The 24543-nt window shown below is 37.4% G+C and overlaps 1 protein-coding gene across 9 annotated transcripts in view; it reads left to right on the plus strand.

The window, feature by feature from the left end:
- The first annotated feature begins 1077 nt into the window (after positions 1 to 1077).
- The window catches only part of TNFRSF19 (TNF receptor superfamily member 19), a 45434-nt gene continuing 21968 nt past the window's right edge, over positions 1078 to 24543 (plus strand). For 3 of the 9 annotated variants that reach the window (XM_039356216.1, XM_039356243.1, XM_039356250.1), the window contains exons 1-2: positions 1078 to 1342; positions 1496 to 1721. Coding sequence is in view for 1 of the 9 variants with exons in the window: in XM_039356187.1 (XP_039212121.1) it covers positions 12783 to 12800 (18 nt within the window). In the remaining 8 variants the exon portion in view is untranslated. Of the gene's footprint in view, positions 1343 to 1490; positions 1722 to 12472; positions 12801 to 24543 lie in introns of those variants that run through there. The other 6 variants (XM_039356200.1, XM_039356196.1, XM_039356235.1 and 3 more) reach the window with 6 other exon arrangements.

Here is a 24543-nt window from a genome sequence, read left to right on the forward strand (position 1 = left end):
CAGACTGACGAATCATAACTAACGTTCAACATATAATGCAAAACTAGGGTGCCTTCTTAAGAAGGATAGATCCTCACACTTCAATGCACAGAGAGATTTATGGCTCATGTAATTTCCTTCTCCAAGAAGGAAGAATGGACATATTTTTTTTTCATTCTTGAGAAGGCGGGGCTTAGAACAGTTACAGACAAAGATATCACATGTTTCCTGTCCCTGTGCTTATTACTCTATGGCCAAAATTAGTACTTTCATATCCAGATGCTGCTTTTTGTGCAAAGGCCATTTGGGCATCACCAGAGGAAGAACCAAAGCAAACATTCCATTCCAAACCACACTTGGCAGAAGTGCACAGGCAAACACGACAGAACACTTCCCCATGCAATAAAGCTTGAAGGAGAGAAAATAAACCAGTAGCCAGATCAGGTTTCCTTGCCACAAATCAGCAAAAAGAGCAGTTAGATCAACATATGGTCTCTTTTTATAGAAAAAAAAATAATCATTTTGCACCAATTGCATTGATAAGCAAAAGAATGGAAGGCTTCCCATGAGCTCTCTAACAAAGCTTAGTAATTCAATGTGCATTTCCTGGGGGACAGGACATCTCTGAATTGATATGCATAGAATTTGGTTATGAGACTTATTCTGAACAAATCCCCCTACCAAATTTAAAGAAACATAAACATCTGAAGTGTTATAGTTATAGTTAGTTTTAGTTATAGTTATAAAAGTCATATGAGTACTGGAGTTAAGGGTGGGAATTTACATACGTATTTGATTTTTTAATTCTTTTGCTGGTTGCAGTAGTATTTTTTTTGGCAGCTGTTGCAAATGCTCTGACAAGTTTATCTTTTTGGTCTGTGTGGGAAATCTGTATGGAAGTCACACACCATGCCAGCTAATGCCCTTGCTTGAACGTGAACAGACAACTCCATCCTACGAGGGCATTTAAAATGGGCGAACCCTTTTGCAGATTCATATTGAAAATTCCAAACAGCAGAACGTTCTTTCTTGCCTTGTTTACAACAGCTAACTCGATTAAAAACCACACCGACTCTTTGCTGCAGTTCAGCTGTGTTTCCCCACAGGCTGTATTATAGTTCTCTAACCAGTCCCACAGCATTGAATGATGTCATGGGATCAGTTCAGCGAGATGAAAGGCATTAAGCGGAACCCGCTGGCACTGGGGAAAACTTCCAACACACAATCCGTGAGGAGCACAGCTTGAGAACAAAAAAAAAAAAAAAAAAAGGAAAAGGAAAAAAGAAAAGATCAGCTAGAGACCCAGCTACTCAATTCCAAGAAAGACGGATTTTTTCCCTTTCCAAAGAAAAAAGGAAGGAGGGTAGGTTGACCTACACTGATAAGTTTTTATTACACGTATGTAAGGAAAAGAGGAAGCTACAGTATTATTAGCAGCTAAAGAAGAAATCTCTCTCTCTCTCTCTCTCTCTCTCTCTCTCTCTCTCTCTCTCTCTCTCTCGTCTCCAAAGCACAGCCTTTGATGTACGGCAACAGATCACTGATCAGATTACAAGCATTTGGTCTCACTGCTTGTCTGCCTTTGATGTGTGTGTTTAATTTCATTTTCCTGGATTTAAAGTTTGCCTGGGCTTGTACGTTTAAAAAAATTGAAAAGATGAAGGTGTTTAATATAGGAGCTCTGGCAGAGTAAAGTTCAGTTGCAGGAAGCGTGGCTGTTGGATGGGCATCAGGATAATCAGGTACAGTACTGTATTAATATTATTATGTTTAAAATTGGTCATCCATTGAATGCTGTCTGGTTTGGGGTTTGTTTGTTTTGCTAGTGATTTGAAAGGAAAACTTTAGGTAACTTAAATCTACTGCATTCCTAGGAAACATTTTAGGAACATTTTGGTTTACCGAATCTATGGTATACTATTAGAATAAAAATTGTTCTCAGAAAAGAATAATAACTGCACCACTTTTTACAATCAGAAGTCTTCATTTTAAAAAAAAGTAATTAGAAATGTGTGACTTTAAGAGTTGATCAGATTTACTTAACAGGTACAAAAACTGTCCCCCCCCCCATTTAAAGGCTACATTGTGCAACCTCTTCAAAGTAAATGATATGTATTGAATTTAAAGACTTGAGACTCATGGTGTCAACCCATTGCTAGTTACATATAAACTGGGAATCAGTCTTTACAACTGAATTGCTTGCCTCAGTGAAGGCAATGAACTAGCGTGTAAACTACACCAGAAAATACACTGCTCAGTACTTCATCCCTACAACGCTAAGCATGTATATCATGAAATAGGTTCTACTGTGTTTGATTCATTGCTTCACTGGTTAATATGTTTAGGATGGTAAACTCTGCCTCTGGCTCCTGTCCAAATATGTGTGTTCTTTAATCAGATTTGCTAAGGGGCAGAATTGCCACTTATAATTAGAGGTGTGTTTAGAGGTGCTACAGATGCTAAACTCAAGAAGTAAGAGCTTTCATGCATGTGAAATCTGAGTGCACAATGATATTCCTCTGCACACAAGCTACGAAAGTATCTAGGGTGAAGTACACATACACTAATGGCTATTTTATTATAATATATATTTTTTCATTTTATAATCTACACAATTCTGTGCATGTTTACTTAGATGTTGAGTCCTACTGTATACTTTTCAAAAATTTACTAAATTGTGCAAAATATAGTATAGACTTTTTGTTCATATCCTAATTTTAAAATTGACATTGTTTTTAAAAAGGAGATTAAAAATCTTTTAAACAAATCCCAGTTTTTAATAATCTGGCCAAACACTGAAATTGTAATCTGTTAAAAACCAAATCAAAACAAGATTTGTTTAAGCAGCTAATACTCAGAACATGTTAACTGAGGATTAACTGCTCTTAACAGGTTTTAGTGATGAACATCTGTTAAAGGGTTTCAGTTGTTATGTTTCAAAATCCAGCCTCTCAATGTGAGATCACCATATTTTGTGAAATCCATAGCCATCAACTATGAGACCTTTGACTCATAAGTAGTAAGCAAATACTCTGAAGAACATTTGTTGTTTTCTTAATAAAAAAAGAAATGCAAAACCCAAAAGGATTCTATTGGTTCTATATGCACATGAAAACACTAGCAGATCAATAGTGTAATAAATTCATTGGATATAGTAAACCATTTAACCTTTAATATATTGATGTGAGAGTCCCAAGATAAAATTAGTCATTAAAAATAAATATTTTTCTTTTTATTTAACACTTAAATCAATATCATATGCCTTACTCTCAAATCTAAAGCATATCTTTATGCTTGTAACCATATCCACCTCATCCAAGACAAATGATCAGCGCAAGGAGTGGCTCTAATTTATGTTCTCTTTCAACAAAATCTGGAGCCACTCTTATGCGGATAATTTAAGATCATTTTAAAAAGTACAATCAGTTACATATGTTGTAGTAGCTTCTTTGGTATGTTTAGTCCCTCGGAGAAGAATTAAAATTCCACTAAAACCGTCTTCTCTTTAATTGCCATAATTTAAAGATATAGGCATTGTGCCTAATTAGATTTTCTCTAAATTATCAACTTTCATTTAAACTAGCTTTGCTGTACTAATTCAAGTTCAGTCCACTTATTTATTTTATTAAATCAGCTTTTCCTGCTTTTGGCTACAAGTAGCAATATGTGTTTGCATTATGCTGGTGTGTTTGTGTGTGTATATATATATTTGTTCTTTTAACATTAAAAATCAATCCTGATTGATGATTCTGAGATTTATAATATCAAAGTGAGAGCTGAATATGTCAGGAGAAACATAAAATTACGTGGAATGCCAAAAGGGATAATTTAAAAGTGTATATAATAAAACAAGAAGAGAAAGGGTCAAGGATGAATGGGTGAAGTATGAAAGTGGTTGAAATACAAAAGTTAGTGATCATGACAAAAATTCATTGAAATGATTCGGTTTTATAAAGAGAATGAATGAGACCTGAGTCATAAAACAAATATATAAAAAAGAATGGACTGAAAGGAAGGGAAAGTCATGGGTGGATGGAACCAAGAGACAGAATAAAAACAAGTACATGGATGGTGTAATAGAGGTAAATAATTTGGTTATTGAACGTTTGCAAATCTATAACTCTGTTAAGACAGCTACCATTGCACCATTAACTACAACTGGAATTACATAAACTCTTCTATAGATGTGGTATATCTGGGATAACTAAAGGTGCTATATGTAAAAGTTTACTTTTTCGTTGATTGAACAAAAGGAATCACTAGCCATATCAGTGGAGAAGGCTTCATTTTCTTACAAATTAAGGTGGCATTTCTGAGGATATTAGAAATCAGGCATGGACTTGCTATGCCTAAGCTCAACTGTAATTAATATTCTTTCCAATTAATTCACACTTCAAAGGAACTACTATAAAGTAATGTAAATCATTTGCCTTGGGCAAATAACAAAGAAAGCTACTGTTAAGTCCAAGCATATACATGCAATATTTTAATCTTTTATTATTTCTTGAATTCAATAATACTAATTGTTCTTTAAATAAGTTTATTGTAATAAGCATGTGGACTAGGTTTGGCAAAACCTCAAGTCACAAAGCTAACTAAAACTATAGGGCAGTGGTTCCCAACCTTTTCTATACCCTGCACCCCTAGAATGCTTCTGATATATTCTTGCACACCTTACAAAAATTCAAAATAACGGCAATGAATTATGCATATACACTATAATTTTGAACCCCTGCTATAGGGCCTTATTTATCTCCACACCCAACCAACGTATACGGATAAAATGTCCCTAAATGAAAAGTAAAGTATAAATGTAATACATTAAATGAATAATATATTTTTTCTCCCATTGTCCCATCACTACCAAGTTTTCTGTTTCTGTTGTTCAGTTTATGGGATTATCTTGTTTGTATTGCTAATATAAGAAATGTAACTTGTCAGTCACTTACAAGGCAATACTATACTGTACATATCTATTCAAAAATAATTCTTACTGCATTCAAGGGCACTTGAAGATTGGTCTAGGATTTCAGCCAATACTTTCTATTAGTTATTACCGGTGCTTTTTATCTAAAAAAAAAAAAAAAAGGTGCCGGAACTCACACATATCATACAACTCGCCTTGCCTACCCTACAAGGTTCCATCCAAAAAAGGTGCCGGAACTCCATTCTGGGTGTTCTATGAGAAAAAAAGCCCTGGTTATTACGTGAAAAAAATTATCTTTAATGTCTGTTTCAATACAGCAAAACCTGATGACCATAAAAATAATGGATTTGTAGCTGGCCCATCTTCATTAATTAACTAATACCTTTGTTGATTCATCTAATTAATATTACTTTAGAGTCCCACAGTAAATTTTAACATGAAACAGCAGGGTAAATTTTTGATGCTGGAAACACAGCGCTGATAATTTAGTTCATTAAATCCATGTTTATCGTCTAATGATTTTAACAATGTGCCAAACTGTTGCCTGCAACAAAATTCTTCCGTAATGAAAGTTAAAATCTTTGTTGCTATTCCTAAAACTGATATGGAAGCTTGGAAATCTTATAGGAAGAGATGTCAGGATTGCTCATACTTGGCACGGAGGAATTGTGATATGTTTAAAATGGCTTAAACAAAGTGTTTATGTTGTAAAGGATACAGGTAGTCCACAACTGAGTCCAGAATTTATGTTTGTTAAGTGAGAAATTTGTTAAGAGTGTTTTGTCCCATTTTATGACTTTTCTTGCCACATTTGTTAAGTAAATCACTGCACTTGTTGAATTAGTAACACAATTATTAATTGATTCTGGCTTCCCCATTGACTTTGGTTGTCAGAAGGTAAAAAAAGATGGTCACATGACCCCAGGACACTGCAACTGCAAAATGGGAACTGTGATATTCTTCTACAGTATGATACGACAGGTGGTCCTCGACTTACGACCACAATTGAGCCCAAAATTTCTGTTGCTAAGTGAAACATTGGTTAAGTGAGTTTGCTCCATTTTATGACCTTTCTTGCCACAGTTATTAAGTGAATTGTTGTTAAGTTAGTAACATTGTTATTGAATGTATTTGACTTTCCCATTGACTTTGCTTTAGCAATTTAGTAATACTTGCATTGAGCCGTTTTAGTCTTCTACTTTATAAACATCCATTCACTCACTCAGTCAATCAATTCTTCATTCTGGCACAAAGCTTTCAGCAAGAGATGCATGGAAATATATTGCTCAGAGTTAAGCAATCATCAATCTCTTTCTACAAAGAGATCATCCAATATTATACCATGATACCCTATATTTGGGAGAATACTAGTATAGAAAGTTAATGTTATATTATATTATAAGAATCTGTTACCAATAGCTGTGCAGATCAGCTCCAGTTATCAAGCTAGTGTAGATATTTCTGCTTTATCATAAGAGTCACTTCAGTTAACTTCCCAAATAGATAGATTTTACTTTTCAGCAAGTGATTGAAATTAATAAGTGGAAAGATAAAAGAGAATATATAAAAAGTGGCCATTATATGGTATTCTTCCAAAACATAATGGGACATCATCAGTTATGTAATGCTAGTAAGTATTGTGCTATTAAAAACATCTGGTTTGATTCTCAGAAATCAAAACCCCTTGGTTTCTAAACTTCAGGATAAAAGCTGCTACTCATGTCATAAAAACATTGTTAGGACTGGCTGTAAGTCACTTTTTTCAATGTGTTGTAACTTCATATGGTCATTAAATGAATGGTTGTAAATCAAGAACTACCTGTAAAAGCAAATTCTTTAGCAGTTCTCCTGGTAGCTATCTTCTGTATTTGCTGCCTCATAGAAGTAACTCTTGAACAATTCTTGAAAAGGGGGTTTATTTACATTAGCATTTCTGTCGTAAATCGTTACACATCTTTGCTTAATGCTGTTTATAAAATTATAATTGAGATCTAATGTCTTTTTATTTTTGAAGAACCTATGACCTCTTATTCTTGAGTAAAACACTGTTTTGTTCAAGATGCTCAGAGTGAAACACAAATAGTTAGAATTAAGGAGGAAAGTGACTCCGAGGCAATTGTTCAGTCCAAGTATTGTTTTCAGAATTCATGTCAGCAGCCTATTTTAGGAAGAAAAAGTATTTTTCATCTTGGCTATGATACAGTTAGGATATCCCAGTTCACATCTTTGATAGTCATAAATTACAAGCTTTTTAAAAACATCCATAGAGGAGAACGTAACAGCAATATCTGCCTATCTTGCCTGGGCTTAAAGACTAGGGATGGTCAGAAATGGGGAATACTTGGATGAGAGAACCTCCAGATAATGCCAGAAATATAGATTTAATTGGAATAATTGAAAACATCCTACAACAATGTACTGCAATGCTAAACTGTTTTAGTGTTTGTGTGAGAGAGAGAGAGGAGAGAGAGAGAGATTATTATTATTAAAACAATATTAAAAGAAACTTTGCTCAAATTCTAAAAAATACCACTGAGAAAATATCTGTATGTGAAATTATCTAGAGAATTTTTTTATATTCAATAAACATGCTTTAAAAGAAAGCATTTAATCTGAAGAAAAAGTATCAAATAAGTAGACTATAAAATATGAGATGATGAAAGACAAAACAGACCATAGCAACTTCTTCCTTCTGCTCGGATTTGGGAATATCCTGGGCCTGTCCCTCACTAACTTGTCCTCCCACAAATTCTGTTGATTAGGAAATGGAGGGATTGGCAGCAGCTGCTAATGTCTCTTTTTTCTCTCTTTCTCAGAATGGCATGGGAAACTGTACATAGAGAGAAACAGGAAGCAATCCTGCTTACCAGGTTTTTTTTTGAGCTGTGAAACAGAGAAGGTGGATCACTCAATCACAATCCACTAAGTTGTACACTTGCACTCTGCTGTGTAGCTGTGAAGATTCAGCCTAGTGAATTACATTCACCCTAGTGCAGTGGTGGCGAACTATGGCACGGGTGTCAGGGGCGGCACTCAGAGCCCACTCTGTGGGCATGCGTGCCATCGCCCCAGTCCTAGGCCTTCAGCTGGGTTTTATAAAACCTTTTCGCTTTAGGCCTCTGCCGCCGTGTGGAAAAAAAAAAAAGTTCAATCAGTCAATTTCAACTTCTTGCGGGGGAAAAAAAAGATCTTGCAAAGTTGGAATTGATTGAACTTTTTAGTCCCACTCAGTGCCGTTACCACTGCAGCCACGCCCACCCAATTGGCCATGCCCAGCCAATCGGCCATACCCACCCGGCACCCGACGATGCATAAGTGGGTTGTGGGTTGCAGTTTGGGCACTCGGTCTCTAAAACATTCGCCATCACTACCCTAGTGTGTCACTCAGAGACAGAGGCCTGACAAAAGGTTTTACTGATTGTGCTTTGTAGAAAACAACAGCAAGAATAGAGCAAATTCTTAGAAGCTGCATAATTACCAATACGCAATATGATGAAGGGGACTAGATTATTGGGCCCAGTGCATTGCTTCCTAGAAGGAGAGCAATATGGAGTGAGTAAATGTCTTCTTATGATCAACCAGTAAATTGCCCAACCTGTGACTTAGGGGGAAATATATTGTAATTTACTGCTGTAAATGCAAAGTATCTATAATGCCCATAAAATTCAATTGACAAAGTATATATCTCATACGTAATTTCACCACTTTTTTGTGAACTTGATCTTCATTTCATACTGCACATTTGAGGAGATAACTCCAAAACCTCTTCAACTTTGTCATCATCTTGATGTTTTAGCCATTTAAATTTGTTGATTTAATTTCAGGTTTCTTAGATGTTGTCTCATCACCTGCAGGGGCCTCACTTATAACACTAAGCGTGATGGTCCTCAATAACTTTCAGTTATGGATTACTCTAGCGGTCTGCAGAAAGTAAAAAAGCCTGAGAATGTTCTATTGCTTTTCCCTGAAAACAGAAGTGGTGATATTAAGCATGCCTTTAAAAAAAAAAAAAAAAAAAGTCATGCTTAATGTTGTACTAACTTCATTGTCTCATACCCAGTTCTATTGCTTTTGCTGGAGGAAAGTACTTGTATGTATTAGTAAACCATGAGATTGGCACAAAATATAATATATGTTAACAAAAAAAGTATTGGGTTTAAAAAGTGGCTATTGAAGACATGAGCATACCTTTTTAATTTTTAGGCTTGGTACGAATCTTTAATTCTGCAAATATAAGTTGTATTAAATGCATTAAAACTTTTTGACAATTCATATAAATAATCCATAATTATAGAGTGGACTATTAATGAGAAAAAGAAATCTAAATTTAGGATGGGAAGAATGAAAAAAAACCTAAGTATTTTCATAGCCAGGAAAGATATTGGCTAAGAAATGCAAAACCTAACCATGTAAATAAAATGAAGATCAAAAGCAGGAAAACAAATGCTAAATGATATCATTTAGAAGGGGAATATTTGTTAAATTGAAAACAGATTATAAACAGGGAACTTCTGAAGGGACCAAGGAGATAAATAAAAGTAACAAAACAGATTGGGAATAAAAATTAAAATAATAAACCTGATGCATAGGAAGAACAAATTAGTTGAGATCAGTATGGTGGGAATTGAAAATGAAGATGAGATTCCAGCAGCTTAGTCCTGTGAAGAGCCAGTTTGATGTAGTGATTAAGCTGCTGGCCTAGAAGCTAGCAGACTCTGAGTTCTAATCCTGCTTTAAGGTATGAAAGCCAGCTGGGTGACTTTGGGCCAGTTACTCTCTCTCAGCTCAAGTCACCTCACAGGGTTGTTGTTGTAGGGAAAAAGGGAAAAAATGAGTATTGCGTATGTTTGCTGCCTTGAGTTATTTATAAATATAAGAAAGGCAGAATAAAAATCTAATAAATAAAACAAACTCAGCTGTAGTTCAGCTCATTTATTTCAGTAAATTGAGACTGCAAATACAGGTAGTCCTTGACTTATGACCACAAATGAGCCCAACATTTATATTGCTGAGCAAGACATTTGTTGTGAGTTTTGCCCCATTTTATGACATTCTTGCCACATTTGTTAAGTGAATTACTGCAGTTGTTAAGTTAGTAACATAGTTGTTAAGTGAATCTGGCTTCCCCATTGATTTTGCATAACAGAAAGTCGCAAATGTGATCACATGACCCCAGGACACTGCAACCGTCATAAATATGAGTCAGTTGCCAAGTGTCTGAATTTTGATCACGTGACCATGGGGATGCTGCAATGGTTGTAAGTGTGAAAAACGGTCATAAGTCACTTTTTTCAGCGCTGTTGTAACTCTGAACAGTCACTAAATGAATTGTTGTAAGTCGAGGACTACCTGTAAGCATTTAACTTGAATTCAGCAGGACTTACTTCTAAGCAGCAGCAGCTTTACTAAAAGTGCTATATAAATACAACAAATGTTTTACTCTATTAAGCAACCTGAGCAGACTTCCTGTACACAATCATTTGATGCAGTAATATTAAAATGGTAGGCTGAGATTATGTTACGAGAGATAGTTTCTGTAGAATTTAGGTAGTATTTCTTGAATATATTGTCTCCTTGTAATTTTTTCTACTGCCTGCGCTAAAGGGAGAGTATAAGGAATTCTTTGCTCATTTGCATCTTATAGAAAAGTTAATTCAACACAAATATTCAGCAAATCTTTCCAAATGTACTAATGCTATTAAATTAACACTAATGTTATGACTAAGTCTTTAATTACAGCAGATGCAACAAGAAATGTTCTCTTTCAAAAGCATGGGCATGCTAATATTTTCATTGTTATGTACATCTTACTCCTACTCAGAAGTAGATCTGTTTTTCTCCGCCTGCAGTCACTTGTATAAGAGAGAGGAAATGGTAATTAGCTAATGAAACTTAGTACTGTAAGGTTTAGCTGTATGTAACCAAATAAAATCAATCTTGATGATGATAATCTTAGGGTACTTTAGTGGCTGAGAAAGGCCAACATCGAAAGTCATGTTTTAACCCAACTAAATCACACATCACTGATTGCCTTCCAGCTGGTGCCACCCTCCTCTGTGAGAAGATAGGGTCTATTCGATTGGCTTGATTGAGTTGATTAACTAATAGCTCCTACTGGATTCCAGATGGAGGTTGGGGTTTTCTCCAAGGAACTTATGGGTGATTCAGGTGAAGCCTTGGTTGCCATGTGCTTTACTAAGAAGCTCTGGGAGATAAAGCACAGAAGAGACTACCTATATTTCTCCATCCTAATTGCATATACTGACAGATGTTCAGATACCTTGCCCAGAGGCCCTGTTTATCATGATCCAGTCTGTTGGGTAGGAACAGATCATTTGCAGGGCTGCTATGAAAATATTCTGGCTATTTAGCAGATACAGATGGTCAAATCTGTTCTGAATTGGACTCTGACTGGCAGGCCTAACCAAGGTATAGGCACAATCTGATGGTGTGATCTGGGATGAATTCAAGTCACTGACTCTCCTGGAAGTGGTGAAAGATACCTGTGTGGTTAGCTCAGCCACCTATTTGTTGGATCCAGACCTTTTATGGCTCATTAAGCAACTTAGCAGCTTGCCTGTAATTGAGTCCATACAGTGATCTTGGCTTTTTTGGGCGGAGGTAGTCTGGGTGGTGGTGGTGGTGGTGCATGCAATGGCCTTGAAAGAGTCTGTGGTGCATCCCTCAAGAGACTGTCTCATCTATTCTAGATTTTAAGGAAAGTGATTGAAAAGGTGGTCAGGCTGCAATTACAGAGGACCCCGAAGAAAGCAGATTGTCTAGACCCATTCCAGTTGAGATTTAGTATGGGACAGCCATGGTTGTGCTTGTTGATGACAGATCCAGGATGGGGATGGTACATCCATTTTTGTGCTTTTGATCTCTCAACAGTTTTCAGTTTCATCAATCACAGTATCTTTCTAAACAAACTCTAGTGGTTCTCTTCCTTTGCAGTTACTTCCATTTGGTATTAGTGGAGGGAGGAGGAGATAATTCCCTCTCTATAGGTGCTACAGGGCACCCCACTCTCTCCCCTTCTGTTTAATCTCTACATAAAAATACTGGTTGAAGTCATCCATCAGTTTTGGGTCCAGTATTGTCAGTCTGTTGATGATATCCAATTACATCTTTCCACTTCGTGCCACCAACAACCTGTTGCAATGCCTGGATGGGAAGAAACCAATTCTGATTCAATCCTACTAAAACTGAGTGGGTGTTGAAACTTCTCAGATCCAGGGATTTTCCATCTTTATTCCTGGATGGGATGCACTTCCTCGTCAGGTGTGGTGGCAACTTGTGGGTTTTCTTGGACTGCTTTTCTAGTGGTCCCCGATCCCCCTATTAACCAGGTCCAAATCTAATTCCCTTTTTCCGTTCCATCCAAGATCAGCTGGATATTGCCAATGTAAAAATGAGGCATTCCTCCCAAGGCGATTCACACTCTCTTCTTACCCAAATGCTACTTTCTGTGCTTTAGATAAAAGAAGACACAGGAAAATCACTCCCCACCCCACCCCAATCTTTCATTTCTCTGCCGTTGGATTCCCGCGTTTCTAAGCGTCGCCTACTCCGAGAAGGGTCACGTGGCGTAGCGGCCCGCGATTGGTTTGAGCTCGCCAGCCCGGCTGGAAGGTAAAGCGGCGGGCAATTGCTAGGCAACGGAGAGAGCGCTGCAGGGCCGAGAAGGAGGCGGGGTAGGCCGGGGAGCGATGGAGCCGCTGAAGCGGCGTCGCTCTGGATGGGAACCTTGAACGGCGAGGGTGGCTGCGGCAGCCCCGCCATCACCGGGGGCGAGGGACAACGTTTAACTCTCGAGAGCTCCTCCGTACGGTGACCGTCGCTCCATTTCTTCCTCTTGTCCCGGGCGCTGTGGCCCATGCAGGCAGGAACGACGGTGAGACTGAGGGGGCTGACGAGCATGTGGGCTGTCTTGTGGGGCGACCGACGAGGAGGCGGCACAAGCTGATTTCCCAAGGAGCCTGAGGGGGAAAGAACGAGAGACGAGGCTGGGCAGCGCGGGGAATTCTCCCTCTTTGCGCTGAGGGGACCCCGGGGAAGGAGGGGGGCGGGTTGCACGAAAAAATGGTAGCCGCCAGCCTGGCCGGCTTTCAAAGCGGGTAGAGCTATGCCTGGGATTTAGGCAACAGGATGCGCGGGGCTGGGAAGCTGGAGTGGGCGAGTGCTATTTCTGTTTCGCTCCGGTCCTCCTTGCCAGCAGCTTCCCAGAGACATCTGGCCCGCTCGCTTCTGTGGGAGGCAGGATGGGCGAGAAGACGGGCCTTTGATCTGATGCAGCAGGGCGCTCGCCCCGGCTCAGACGCCGGAGAGGGGCCCTTTGTGGGAGGCTCCTGGTTTCCAATGACTCGGCCAGAGGTTCGGTGGGGATTGCCATGATTATCCCACCTATACCAAACTCTCCTGCGCTGAGTAGCATCCAAGTTTATTAAAATAAGTGATAATAAAAACACTCCTATATTGTGTTTAGACATAGAAAGAAACAATGATGCTCCCCTGCATAGAAGGGCCACTTTCCGTATCATCAGGGGAATTAGATTGTCCTCATAACACGTGTTAAACCAAATCAATTTGGGGGATTATCCCAATTTTCTGGCTTTATATAATACATAACCCAAATTAATTTTGTGGACTGTTTTTGTCATCCAGTCTGTCATATGAATGCATCCCAGCTAAAAAAAGAGATTATAGTTTTTCACCTTCTGTAGCTCAAGAGAATGAACAACAAGACTACTAAGGGTGATCCTCAATCCTCAGTGCTATTTTCTGTCATTTGTCTAAACCAATCTAACTTCAAGAAGATCCAACTTGGAGTTAAAGAAAACTCTTCTTCATTAATATTTGCTACATTTAACTGTATCTGCTGCATTTAAATGTTTGCTGAATCAACTGTTGTCGTTCTGTTTTGATTCTTTTAGCTGTTACTGTTAGGTTTTGTACTTTCTGAGGGCATCTGTCAAGTGAAAGAATGAATTATAGTAAAATACTAAAATCCTGTTGTGCTTCCTTGGAATAATATTACTATATCCAATGAGGTTTGTTGCCAAGAATATCTCTGTAGGACTGCAATGTAGACCTCTTAAAGAGATTGTTAATATTATTTATCATCTGCAAACTCTGGTCTGTAAATATGTGTAAATTCAGCAACTACACTAAGATCAACATGTGATGGTTGGGAGAAGTGGGTTTCTTTTCCAGAAACACTGGCGTTCAGTTGATAAAATAGGATTTTTTTGGTTTGGTTAAATAATTCTTTTCTGTTGCTGTGGTTTTACTTGTATGATGAAACTGTTGGCAAACATATATGATCTTTCAGCTATTTTTTCTATCCCATATACTTAAGCCTTCATTGCATAAAGATTTCCTTACCCTATTCTTTGAATGAATACTCTAATTCATTTTTTTTGTGGTGTTGGAAGAAACACTTTGGTTCTGGTTATCTGGGAACTGTGTGCTCCAAGATGAATTTGTGAATTCAGATCAGGAAGAGCTGCTCCGTATTCCTCCTCCTAGAGCAATGGTTCTCAACCTGTGGGTCGGGACCCCATTTGGGGTTGAACGACCATTTCCCGGGGGTCGCCAAACAACGCAGTCCGCCATTTTTCCCCCCTTTTCCTTAGCTGTGCTACTCCCTTTTATTCTATTGGCTTTTGAAAGCCAGCAGAATAGACTCTCTTGAATAGAGTCTAATTCTATTGGCTTTCAAAAGCCAATAGGAATTGTCCAGGCTGTCTCTGCCCTGCTGAGCCCGCCAAAAGTCCCATTCTGCAAATGGTGCTGCACCAGTTGAATAGTCCTCGACTTACGACCAGTTGAGTAGTCCTTGACTTACGACCAGTTGGGGGTCGCGGCATTAAAAAGGTTGAGAACCACTGTCCTGGAGGAATGAGAATGAGGAACCAGGTCTTTTGTGTGGTTGCCCCATCGTATAAATAGCTTGCCTCCTCAGTCTTTAGGAAACAATGAAAATGACACCTTTTCATGCCATTTTTGGTGTTTAAAAGGGAATTTGACATGACTAAAACCTGTCATTCATGCTATTCATTGCCCCTTCTTGTTCTTTCTAGGTCATTTTTTTTGGGGGGGGGGGGAGATTATGTTACTTGCAGGCTGTGGGATATAATTTTATGTCAGGGAGAAGCCTAGTGTTCCAGATCTCATTTACACAACATTTATGTTAATTCATGATATTCCTAGCCTTCTTGCTAGCATTTATAGAAAAAGGCTATGCAGGTGCCAATTAAGAGTGAGCTTGAGATTTTAATTGTGTAGGAAGTACATATCAGAAGTAGCTTTTTGATAGCAGGTCACTCAGGCATTGCGGAACATTTTAAAGTTGGCAGCTAACTACAATATCTGATGACATTAAAGATGAGGCTGGCATATATCTGTCTAAAGCTGCAACTACTATTCATTAATATATTAAAATTAGGCAAGAAATTAATTTAATCCCAAATCCAGCATTACCTGAACACTTGGTAAATTTCATTGATATATAAAATATTTTCTCGAAAAGTTAGTGATTTTCTGTTTCCACCTGATATGCATTCACACATTTCATTAGAAAATGAAGGAAAGCCTAGAAAAGGAAAGATTTGGAACAAATCTTTATATAAATCAACAGGTTTGTGATGCAGCATTAGTAGCAAATGCCTAACACCTGTCAGCCATTTGCAGAGCCTCCTGATGTTGAAAATAATATGTTTTTCCATATATGGTGGGTGCAATCAGAAAATTTAAAATTTGTTTATATATGGTGGATATTAATACTACTGATCTAGTACAAAGTTCATTCAGATGAATGGAGAAGTTTACATCTATAGCTATCAATCACCTTTCTGTTGAATCTTTCCCTTATTTCCATCAACTTATTAAATAATTAGAAGAAATAATTAGAAGGAATCAAGATGTAACAACAAAGTGTAATTTCATTTTAGGCAGTCAGGATGAATGGAGCAAGATATACAATTTGACAAGATGATTTATACTACTATTTTATGCTATTTCTTTAGTAGGAATCACTTATTTCAGTTATTTTACTTTAGGTTTACATATTAAAATTTATAGTAAAATATTTATTAATGTAATTTATAACAACTATATCTTTTTAGTTATTTTCTTTCCCTAAATGTCAACTGAAATTCAGTTATTCCAAGGTTATATTTTATTTAATTTGTATAATTTTACAACAAAAATTAGAAATGAGTTTCCCATTTTATAGAGGCTATTTGACAAAACAGGATGTGTTTAATTATTACATATGAAAACAGCATATTATCTTATATGCTACAACTAGTTAGATGCTACATAGTGATAATACATGTGGATTAACATTATCTAATATTTAATAGGTCTCCAGGTTTGTTACCTACTTTAAGCTTTCATTACTATTTACATCATTTATTTGCCCTGTTTCTATTGAATGAATACAATATATTGTACAGATATTCACTTTAATGTAATTAATAAATTAAAGTTTAAGTATTAGACATTGGGAAGAATTTGCAAGGATATTTATTATTTACAGTTTTTTATTTCCCTAAACAATGCTTTTCAATTGAAGATTTTGTAATTAAGTACAGTATATATTTTCTTAAATAACATATTGTTGTACAAAAAGTCTCAGACATTTATACTTATAATTCAGAAATAATTTCTACAATTGTTAAGTTATGGATATATCAAATTTGAAATAACTTTTTTCTGTATGCACAGAAAAAGGGTTGAATGGCTTGGTTCCAGATGATAATGTATATAGGATAAGTACATTGCCTCTTAATACCAGCAGAGAATGAATTTGTTCAATAACAGCCTATTAATTAAGTTTAGTAATGACTGTTTATAAGACAGAAATGTTTGTACTGGAGACAGAAACAGGAAACATGCTGTTGGCACAGTTTTGTTTCTTTCAAGACTAGCTTCCAGGCAAATCAGTTATTTATATGTTCCAAAACTTTAATATTTAATCTAATTTTCTGGGTGAAAAGTGAAGCGTTAGTACATCATCTGGTTGAGAAATCAATAGCTTAATACATTGTTTCTACTTATATTAGCTGAGCTATATTTTGGTATTTTTGTAAAATGGGGAAAGCATATGAAATTTGTCTGGTCTTTGAAAAAGTTCAACTCTATCTGCCATGAAGTAGTTCAGAGAATTTGCAATTGTTGAAGGTACATATTCTTTGAAATATAATATTCAGATGTTCAAAGTACAGCAGTAAATTTACCTTAGAACCATTTGATGGCTTGCAATTGTCAGAAGGTTGAATAATTCTTCCTGCAAAAATGAGGGTGCTTATTTCTATCATAGCAATTGAGAAGATGTATTGCACTAATACTAGAATCATCTCAAGTGAAATGTTTAATGTTAAAAACTAGTATGACATTTAAATTTACTGAATTTCTCAAACGGTTTGGCAATTTAAATAGGAAAATATTGGCTATATTATTGAATACAGTAGGAAAGTACTTCTATGCTTTCGTTAGGAAAAATATTTTTAAAAACTGATAAAAATATGCAGAATAATATACTGCATATACATGACGGTAATAAACTTATTTAGTATTGTGGTTTACTTTTGTTAAACAAGAATAATTGGATACATTCTTAAATATATCCTTTTCATAGCAGTTTTATTTATAACAATTTTATCCTTTTTTTAGCAGTTGATAAACTATTTTAAAACTGATAATGCATGTCAAAATGCAAATGAATCTATAAATCTGGATTCACATATCACATGCTAAGTAAAAAAATTGTTGATTTGATTTTGGCTCAGTATGATCTTGTACGAACTAAGCCATTATTGTTAGTAAACCATGATTAGTGTGATGTTAAGCCAGCTCTGCCTTTTTCCTTCCTATTGCCTATATTTTGATTCTCAAATGTATTTTTTTTATTAAATTAATTTATATTACTACCCATCTCGTGAACGTTCTGAGGTGCTATTAAAAGTAATTTAGGGTAAGTATGTATAATGGTCACTGGAGGCAAACCCAGACAAAACAGTTGACAGAAAGCTATCATATGATATAGGCTGAGAGGAGAGCTCTAGGTAGTTTAGATACATTTATATATTTTTCTACCAATTTGCAAATCTGTATTAGAAAATATACATTGTGTTATCTATTCACTTTCCCTGGTGAGTTCTTTAAAATATTGTTAGTGTATTTAACTATCTATTTACCTGAATTGATCATACAGGCCAACTTTTCCTCATAGTCCAAATATGGTGGATTACAATTTCCAAGAATTCTTACTGCAAATTTTGACTGCTATAGAAGGATACTTGCTAGATTGGGGGAGTTGAGATAAATAAATAAAATGTATAATTGACAGATTATTTTATGCCCATAGTATATTACACCCATGATAATATTTCTGGAGCATGTTTTGCTTCCCTGACGTTGACTGCTTTCCTTATTGAGATCTGTCAAAGCTGTATCTTTCTGAAAGTATTAGGCAATTATAGGCAGTCGTGCACTGACATGAGAGAGAAATCTCTATGTTGTATATCTAAATTGATTTTTGTAATTTATTAAATTTCATTTATCAAGCGGTGTGGTAACCTAGAGGTGAAGATGCTCACCTCCCACTCAGAAGGCTGAGAGTTCAACCGTAGGCAGTGGCAGATGTTTATCGGGGCACAAAGAGAAAATATCTGCTGGAACTCTGTGTAGGCGTCAAGAAAGATTTCTGGCCAGTAAACACTCAGCTCCATTCAGTCACCCAACTCCACCCTGAATAAAGGGATTAAAGGGTCATAAAAAGAAAAAAAATTAAATTGCATTTATATTTTCTTGTTGGTAGCTTTAATTTTTTCTTTAGAGTAATGAATGAAGGTATACTTTGTTATAAAATACTTACATAGTCTAAAAGTGTTCATTGTCTTTTCAGCTTTTAAAAAGTGTATTAAAAATAAACTGGGAAAAAGGAATAACATAGTTATGATATACATTACTTTGCATTGCAGTATCCTAACTGCCTCATGACCAGCAATATCAATAGGGTAATTAGTATTAACATACAGGTAGTCCTTAACTTATGACCACAATTGAGCCCAACATTTCTTTTGCTGAGCAAGACAGTTGTTAAGTGAGTTTTGCCCCATTTTACAACTTTTTTTGCCACAGTTAAATAAATCACTATAGTTGTTAAGTTAGTAACACAGCTATTACTGGATTCCCCATTGACTTTGCTTCTCAAAAAGTCGCAAAAGATGATCACTTGACCCCAGGACATTGAAACCATCATAAATATGCGTCAGTTGCCAAGTGCTTGAATTGTGATTATATGACCATCAAAATGCTGCAGTGGTTGTAAATTTAAAAAAATGGTCCTAAATCACTTTTTTCAGTGCCATTGTAACTTTGAATGATCACTAAACAAACTGTTGTAAATCGAGAACTACTTGTTGTCTGTAATAATCCTATTGCATGTGTTTAATGTAGAACTTAAATCAGTGGTTCTCAACCTTTCTTTTTTTTTTTTTTGAAAATTTTTATTTTTTAAAACATACAATCATTTATAAAAATACAATAAAATTTTAAAATAGAGAACCCCCCCTTACCCTCCCTCCCACCCCCACCCCCCATCCCTTCACTTCCCAGAGCAGAATACAGGGTTAAGAAAAAAAAAAGAAAAAGAAAATTATAATAATTAAGAAAAAGGAAAAAAAAAGAGAGAAAGAAAAAAAATATCATAATTAACCTTTAACTCCATAACTTATAAAACAATTCTCTATAATATTTGATATTCATTCATAAAATAAATAAAACTTTTTAATTCCATATTTTTTCTGAATATAATCTATCCACCTTCCCCATACAGTAATATATCTTTCTTGTGTATGATCCTTTAAATAAGCAGAAATTTTTGCCATTTCTGCAAAACTAGATACTTTAAATATCCATTCTTCTAAAGTAGGCAAAGAATCTTTCTTCCAATATAGACCTACTAGTAACCTTGCTGCAGTTAATAAATTCAACATCAAAGTAGTTTCTTTTTCATTTAAGTCAACAAAAATACCAAGTAAAAATAGTTGAGGAGTAAACTTTATCTTCTTTCTAAAAATCTTTTGAATGTTCCACCAAATCATAATCCAAAAAGCCTTTACTTTTTTACAATTCCACCAAATATGAAAGTATGTCGCATCATTATTGCCACATCTCCAACATTTGGGCTGTATGTTGGAATACATACAAGATAATTTTTTAGGATCTAAATGCCATCTATAAAACATTTTATAAAAATTTTCTCTCAAATTTTGAGCTTGTGTAAATTTAACATTTCTTATCCAAATTATCTCCCATAAATCCAATGAGATCGGCTCCTGTATATTCTGAGCCCATTTAATCATACAATCTTTAACCAATTCTGTTTCCAAATCTAACTCTAATAAAACATTATATATTCTTTTTATATGAGCCGGACCTTGGTTTTTAATCTGAATAACCAATTGTCTATCTTCTAGTGTTATTCCCTCTTTCTTGTCTACAGTCCATCTATCCATTATTTGTAAATATTGAAACCATGACTGTAGAATATTTTGCTGCCTTAATACATCTAGGGATTTCAAATGCCAATTCGAACCAGAACAAATTAACAATTCTTTATATGAAATTTTATCAAAATTTGTCCCCTTAGAGGTTCCCTCAATTGCATGTCTGGGAATCAATTGCAATTGTCATTGTTGGGGAGAATTTCAGCTGTAAAAATGAATGTTCTACCAAAGTTTCTTTTTTTGTTTCAGATGATACCTATTCTTAAAAAAGAGGCAAATTTGGAGGAATGGCAAAAGGGTATCAATAATTTTATATGGGCCGGGAAGAAACCAAGGGTTAAATTTAAGATATTACAGGATGCTCGAGAAAGAGGGGGACTTAAGGCACCCAATTTGAAATTATATTATGACGCAGCCGCCCTAACTTGGTTGAGTGATTGGCTTAATTTAACAAATATGGATATTCTTTTTTTGGAAGGTTGGGATTTAATATATGGTTGGCATGCATATTTAATTTTTAATAAGAAAGTTGATCGGACTTTTAAATCACATATTTTGAGGAATGCTTTACTTCGTGTTTGGAAGAAGTATTATTATAGATTAAATTATAAAATACCTATCTGGTTCTCAACCTTTCTAATGCCGTGACCCCATAATACAGTTCCCCATGTTGTGGTGACCCCAGGGGCGTGGCCAAGTGGGTGAGGCCACCAAGTGGGTGTGGCCACCAAGTGGGCGTGGCCACCATGTTGTGGTGACCCCCAACCATAAAATTATTTTAGTTTCTATTTCATAACTGTAATTTTGCTACTGTTCTGAATCGCAAATCCTGATGGTCTCCTCCTTTTTTGATCTGGAAGCCACAATACTGGCCTCCATCTCTGATGGCATTTCCCGAGACTGAGCTGGTGTGCTATTTATTTGTTTAGTTATATTATTTGCGTCGCACATCAGTTTGTATCACAGCTTTATTATTTTTACAAATAGTTCAAGACAGTGAATATACCTTCCTCTTTCTATTTTCCCCACAACAACCACTCTGTGAGGCAGATTGGGCTGAGAGAGAGGGACTGGCCCAAAAATACTGAGCTAGCTTTCATGGCTGAGGCTGGACTTGAACTGAAAGTCTCCTACTTTCTAGCTGGGTGCATTAACCATTAGACCAAACTGGGGTCCTTCTAGCCTCACAGCTCCTGAGTAGCAGGTGGCGGCCATGGATAAGGAGGTCTTTGCCCAGACTCATGTTGCATATGAATTGCATCCTTTCCTAGGCCAGAAGCCTTGCTCATGGTCATTCATGCCTTGTTCACTTTCAATTTGGATTGCTGCAACACCTTCCATATGAGTCCCAAATGGGCATACAATTCACCAATGCCCGAAGAGGTCACTGGTTTTTCACTGGTTTCCAATACAAATAAAAGTTTTAAAGCTCTTGTTCCCTTTTTGCCCATCAATGAGTTTTGTGCACCAATCGATTATCTCTGCTTGTTTTGGCTCTGTCCAAGGGTTAAGCTTATTGATCGGTGGTTGACAGTTACCTCTGAAAATTCATATATCCATGCTATAATCACAGCAAGGACATCATGCTAATCAATTTCATTCGCTGCAGGGAAAGACATTTTGAAGATGAGATCTGAACATTAGAGATGGGTAAAAAGGATCAAGGGCTCTTATTTATAAAGCCCCAAATGGAGTGGGCCTAGGACTCAGTCAACAACGTGCACAGAAAGAACCACTATGCAATTAAATCAGAAAAGCAGATGCCAGATTCTGGAAACTTACCCTAAATAAAATTAGAAAGATGTTTCCTGCTCTAGGTCCCAGTAAGGAGTTTGACAAAATAAATTCCAAATTGAAACTTTTCAAGCACATGTATAAAATCACGCATACTTGAGTCGTATTTACGTTCACTGAAAAACAAGCACCGAGGACTCCAGCGAGGCTTAAATTCAGAAAAGGGACTTGTATTACCATTCGACCTCCTCAAAGTCAGCTCTTCCAATTCGCCGCACTGCAAATCACCAAAAGGGAAGCATAGAAAAGAAGGGAATGGCCAGCCTCGCAGCCCCGTTGCTGATCCCAGACCTCCCGCCCGGCTGAATATATTGAGCGCGGCTTTTTTGGTTCAGGGAAGGCGAACGTACTCGAGCTGGTGGATAAGGGGAGGGGAAGAAAAAAAACGGCAGAGAAAGTGGGGGTGCACAGGGCTTTTTGGGAAAGGTAGTCCTTGACATACAGCTGCCTATGGCCAACAACTCGATCCGGACTCTATCTCCCAGAGCGCACTAGGCAGCGAGCTGGTAGGAGGCTTTCTCTGTGTGAGCCTCCCTTACATAGTTCCAGATTCACATTGCATCCTATCAGGCCAAAAGGCGATGATGTCACCTGCGGGCTTGTGAGGCAGCGAGGCTGGAGTTACTGCTGCTGGCGGTGGTGGAGGAGGAGGAAGCGAGCCTGCCTAGCTAGCTACCCATTGTAAGCAGAGCGGGGAACTGGAGCGGGTGGCATTGGCGGCTCCAGAAAGGATGCACGGGGGCTTCAGGTAAGGTGGTCCCTGCTTCCTCCCCCCGCTCACTGCAGGCGGCAATCAATGCCCAACCCGAGGGCCCATTTTCAGATGGTGGCTCGGCTTGGGTGAACGTGATATGGAGGAACCTAAGTTACCTTCACTTTAATAGGTGAAGTTTAAACAGCTTTCTCTTTGATCCCGGCGTCGGGAGAAGTGGCTTTTGAGGGACGCCCGAGCTTTAAGGTTTTAAGCTGGGCTAATCGGGAAAGCGCTCTAGTCTGCAAACGAGGTAGGTCTTGGGTTTAAAAGGGGAGAAAGGGGCAGAGAAACTTTAAACACGTTTTCTTGCAGCGAGAGGTAGAATCTGCAGGGGAGAATATGGGCGTCACTGTGTGTACTGGATTAGCTCGTTTCTGGAAATATCCCTGCGTCCCTTTTCGCCTCCCGGAATTGTGTGGCTCCCTGAACAGATCTGCGCAAGAGGCCAGAGAAATGGGAGGGGGGTTTCGGGGAGTGTAACAAAAGGTGCAGATATCTTTCCCCTGTTTCTTTCCGGCTGCAGCCTTTCTTTCTTCTGAATGGGGTCGGGCTGGATACACCGCGAAAGAGATCGGCTTGAAAACCCGGTCTATCACCTTTATCATTATCTCCCCTCTCCCCCCACACACATACTTTTTGTTATTGTTTGTTGCTGCTGTTTAAACACACACACACACACACACACACCATTGCTGTGGGTTCAGTGCTGCCAGAGAGAGAGGGAGTTTTGATTCTGCCGGCTTATCGCGAAGGCATTTGAACAAGCAGACTAAAAGGAGGTGTGTAAGTCATGGCTTAACATTGGCGCAACAAGGTGTGTGTTTGGGTGGACGGTATGCATGCATACCATCCTCTTTATTGCGATCTCTTTTAAGCTCGTGGCACCCTTTTGCTAACCCCTTTCCCCCAGAGAGGAAACTTACCGCTTTTGGTTGTTTCTCTTTTGCTTTCTGCTGCTTGCTCTCTCTCGCTTTCTGCCGCTTGTCCTCTGTATTGCTTTCCGCCACATGCTCTGAAACCGAAACTTCCTAACTTTATATAGAAAAAAGCTGTGCATGCGCAAAGAGGAGGGAGGCAGGAACGGCACTTTTGAAAGCCAATAAGAGGGAGTAGGACAGCTAGGGAAAAGGGAAAAAATGGCGGACAACATGGTTTGGCGACCCCCATGAAATGGTCGATCGACCCCAAATGGGGTCGCGACCCATAGGTTGAGAACCGCTGACTTAAATAGAAGGCTAAACAACTTTCCATTTACTTCCATTTATTTCAAAGCCATGAAGACCTAGTCTAAGAAGGTAACAAATGAATGGTTAATTATTGAGGAAGTAGAATTAGCAGATAAAGGATAGCAAAAAGAAAGGGAAGAAGGGAGGAAAAAAGGAAAGAAGAGACATTGTAGATTTTGTAGATTTGAGCTCTGATTTAGCCATTACATGTATTGTTGCTATTGTTTAAAAATATTTTTTCCCAAATTTGAAAGCCCAATTTGAAAGTAAATATACTTTGGGTTGAATTAAGTGACTGAATCTATGTAATCTTATTGGCAACGTTATAGAAGAAGTTTACTATTG

Source organism: Crotalus tigris, unplaced genomic scaffold, assembly GCF_016545835.1.
Source record: "Crotalus tigris isolate CLP2741 ecotype Arizona unplaced genomic scaffold, ASM1654583v1 scf7180000017573.2180621, whole genome shotgun sequence".
Taxonomy (NCBI): Eukaryota; Metazoa; Chordata; class Lepidosauria; order Squamata; family Viperidae; genus Crotalus; species Crotalus tigris.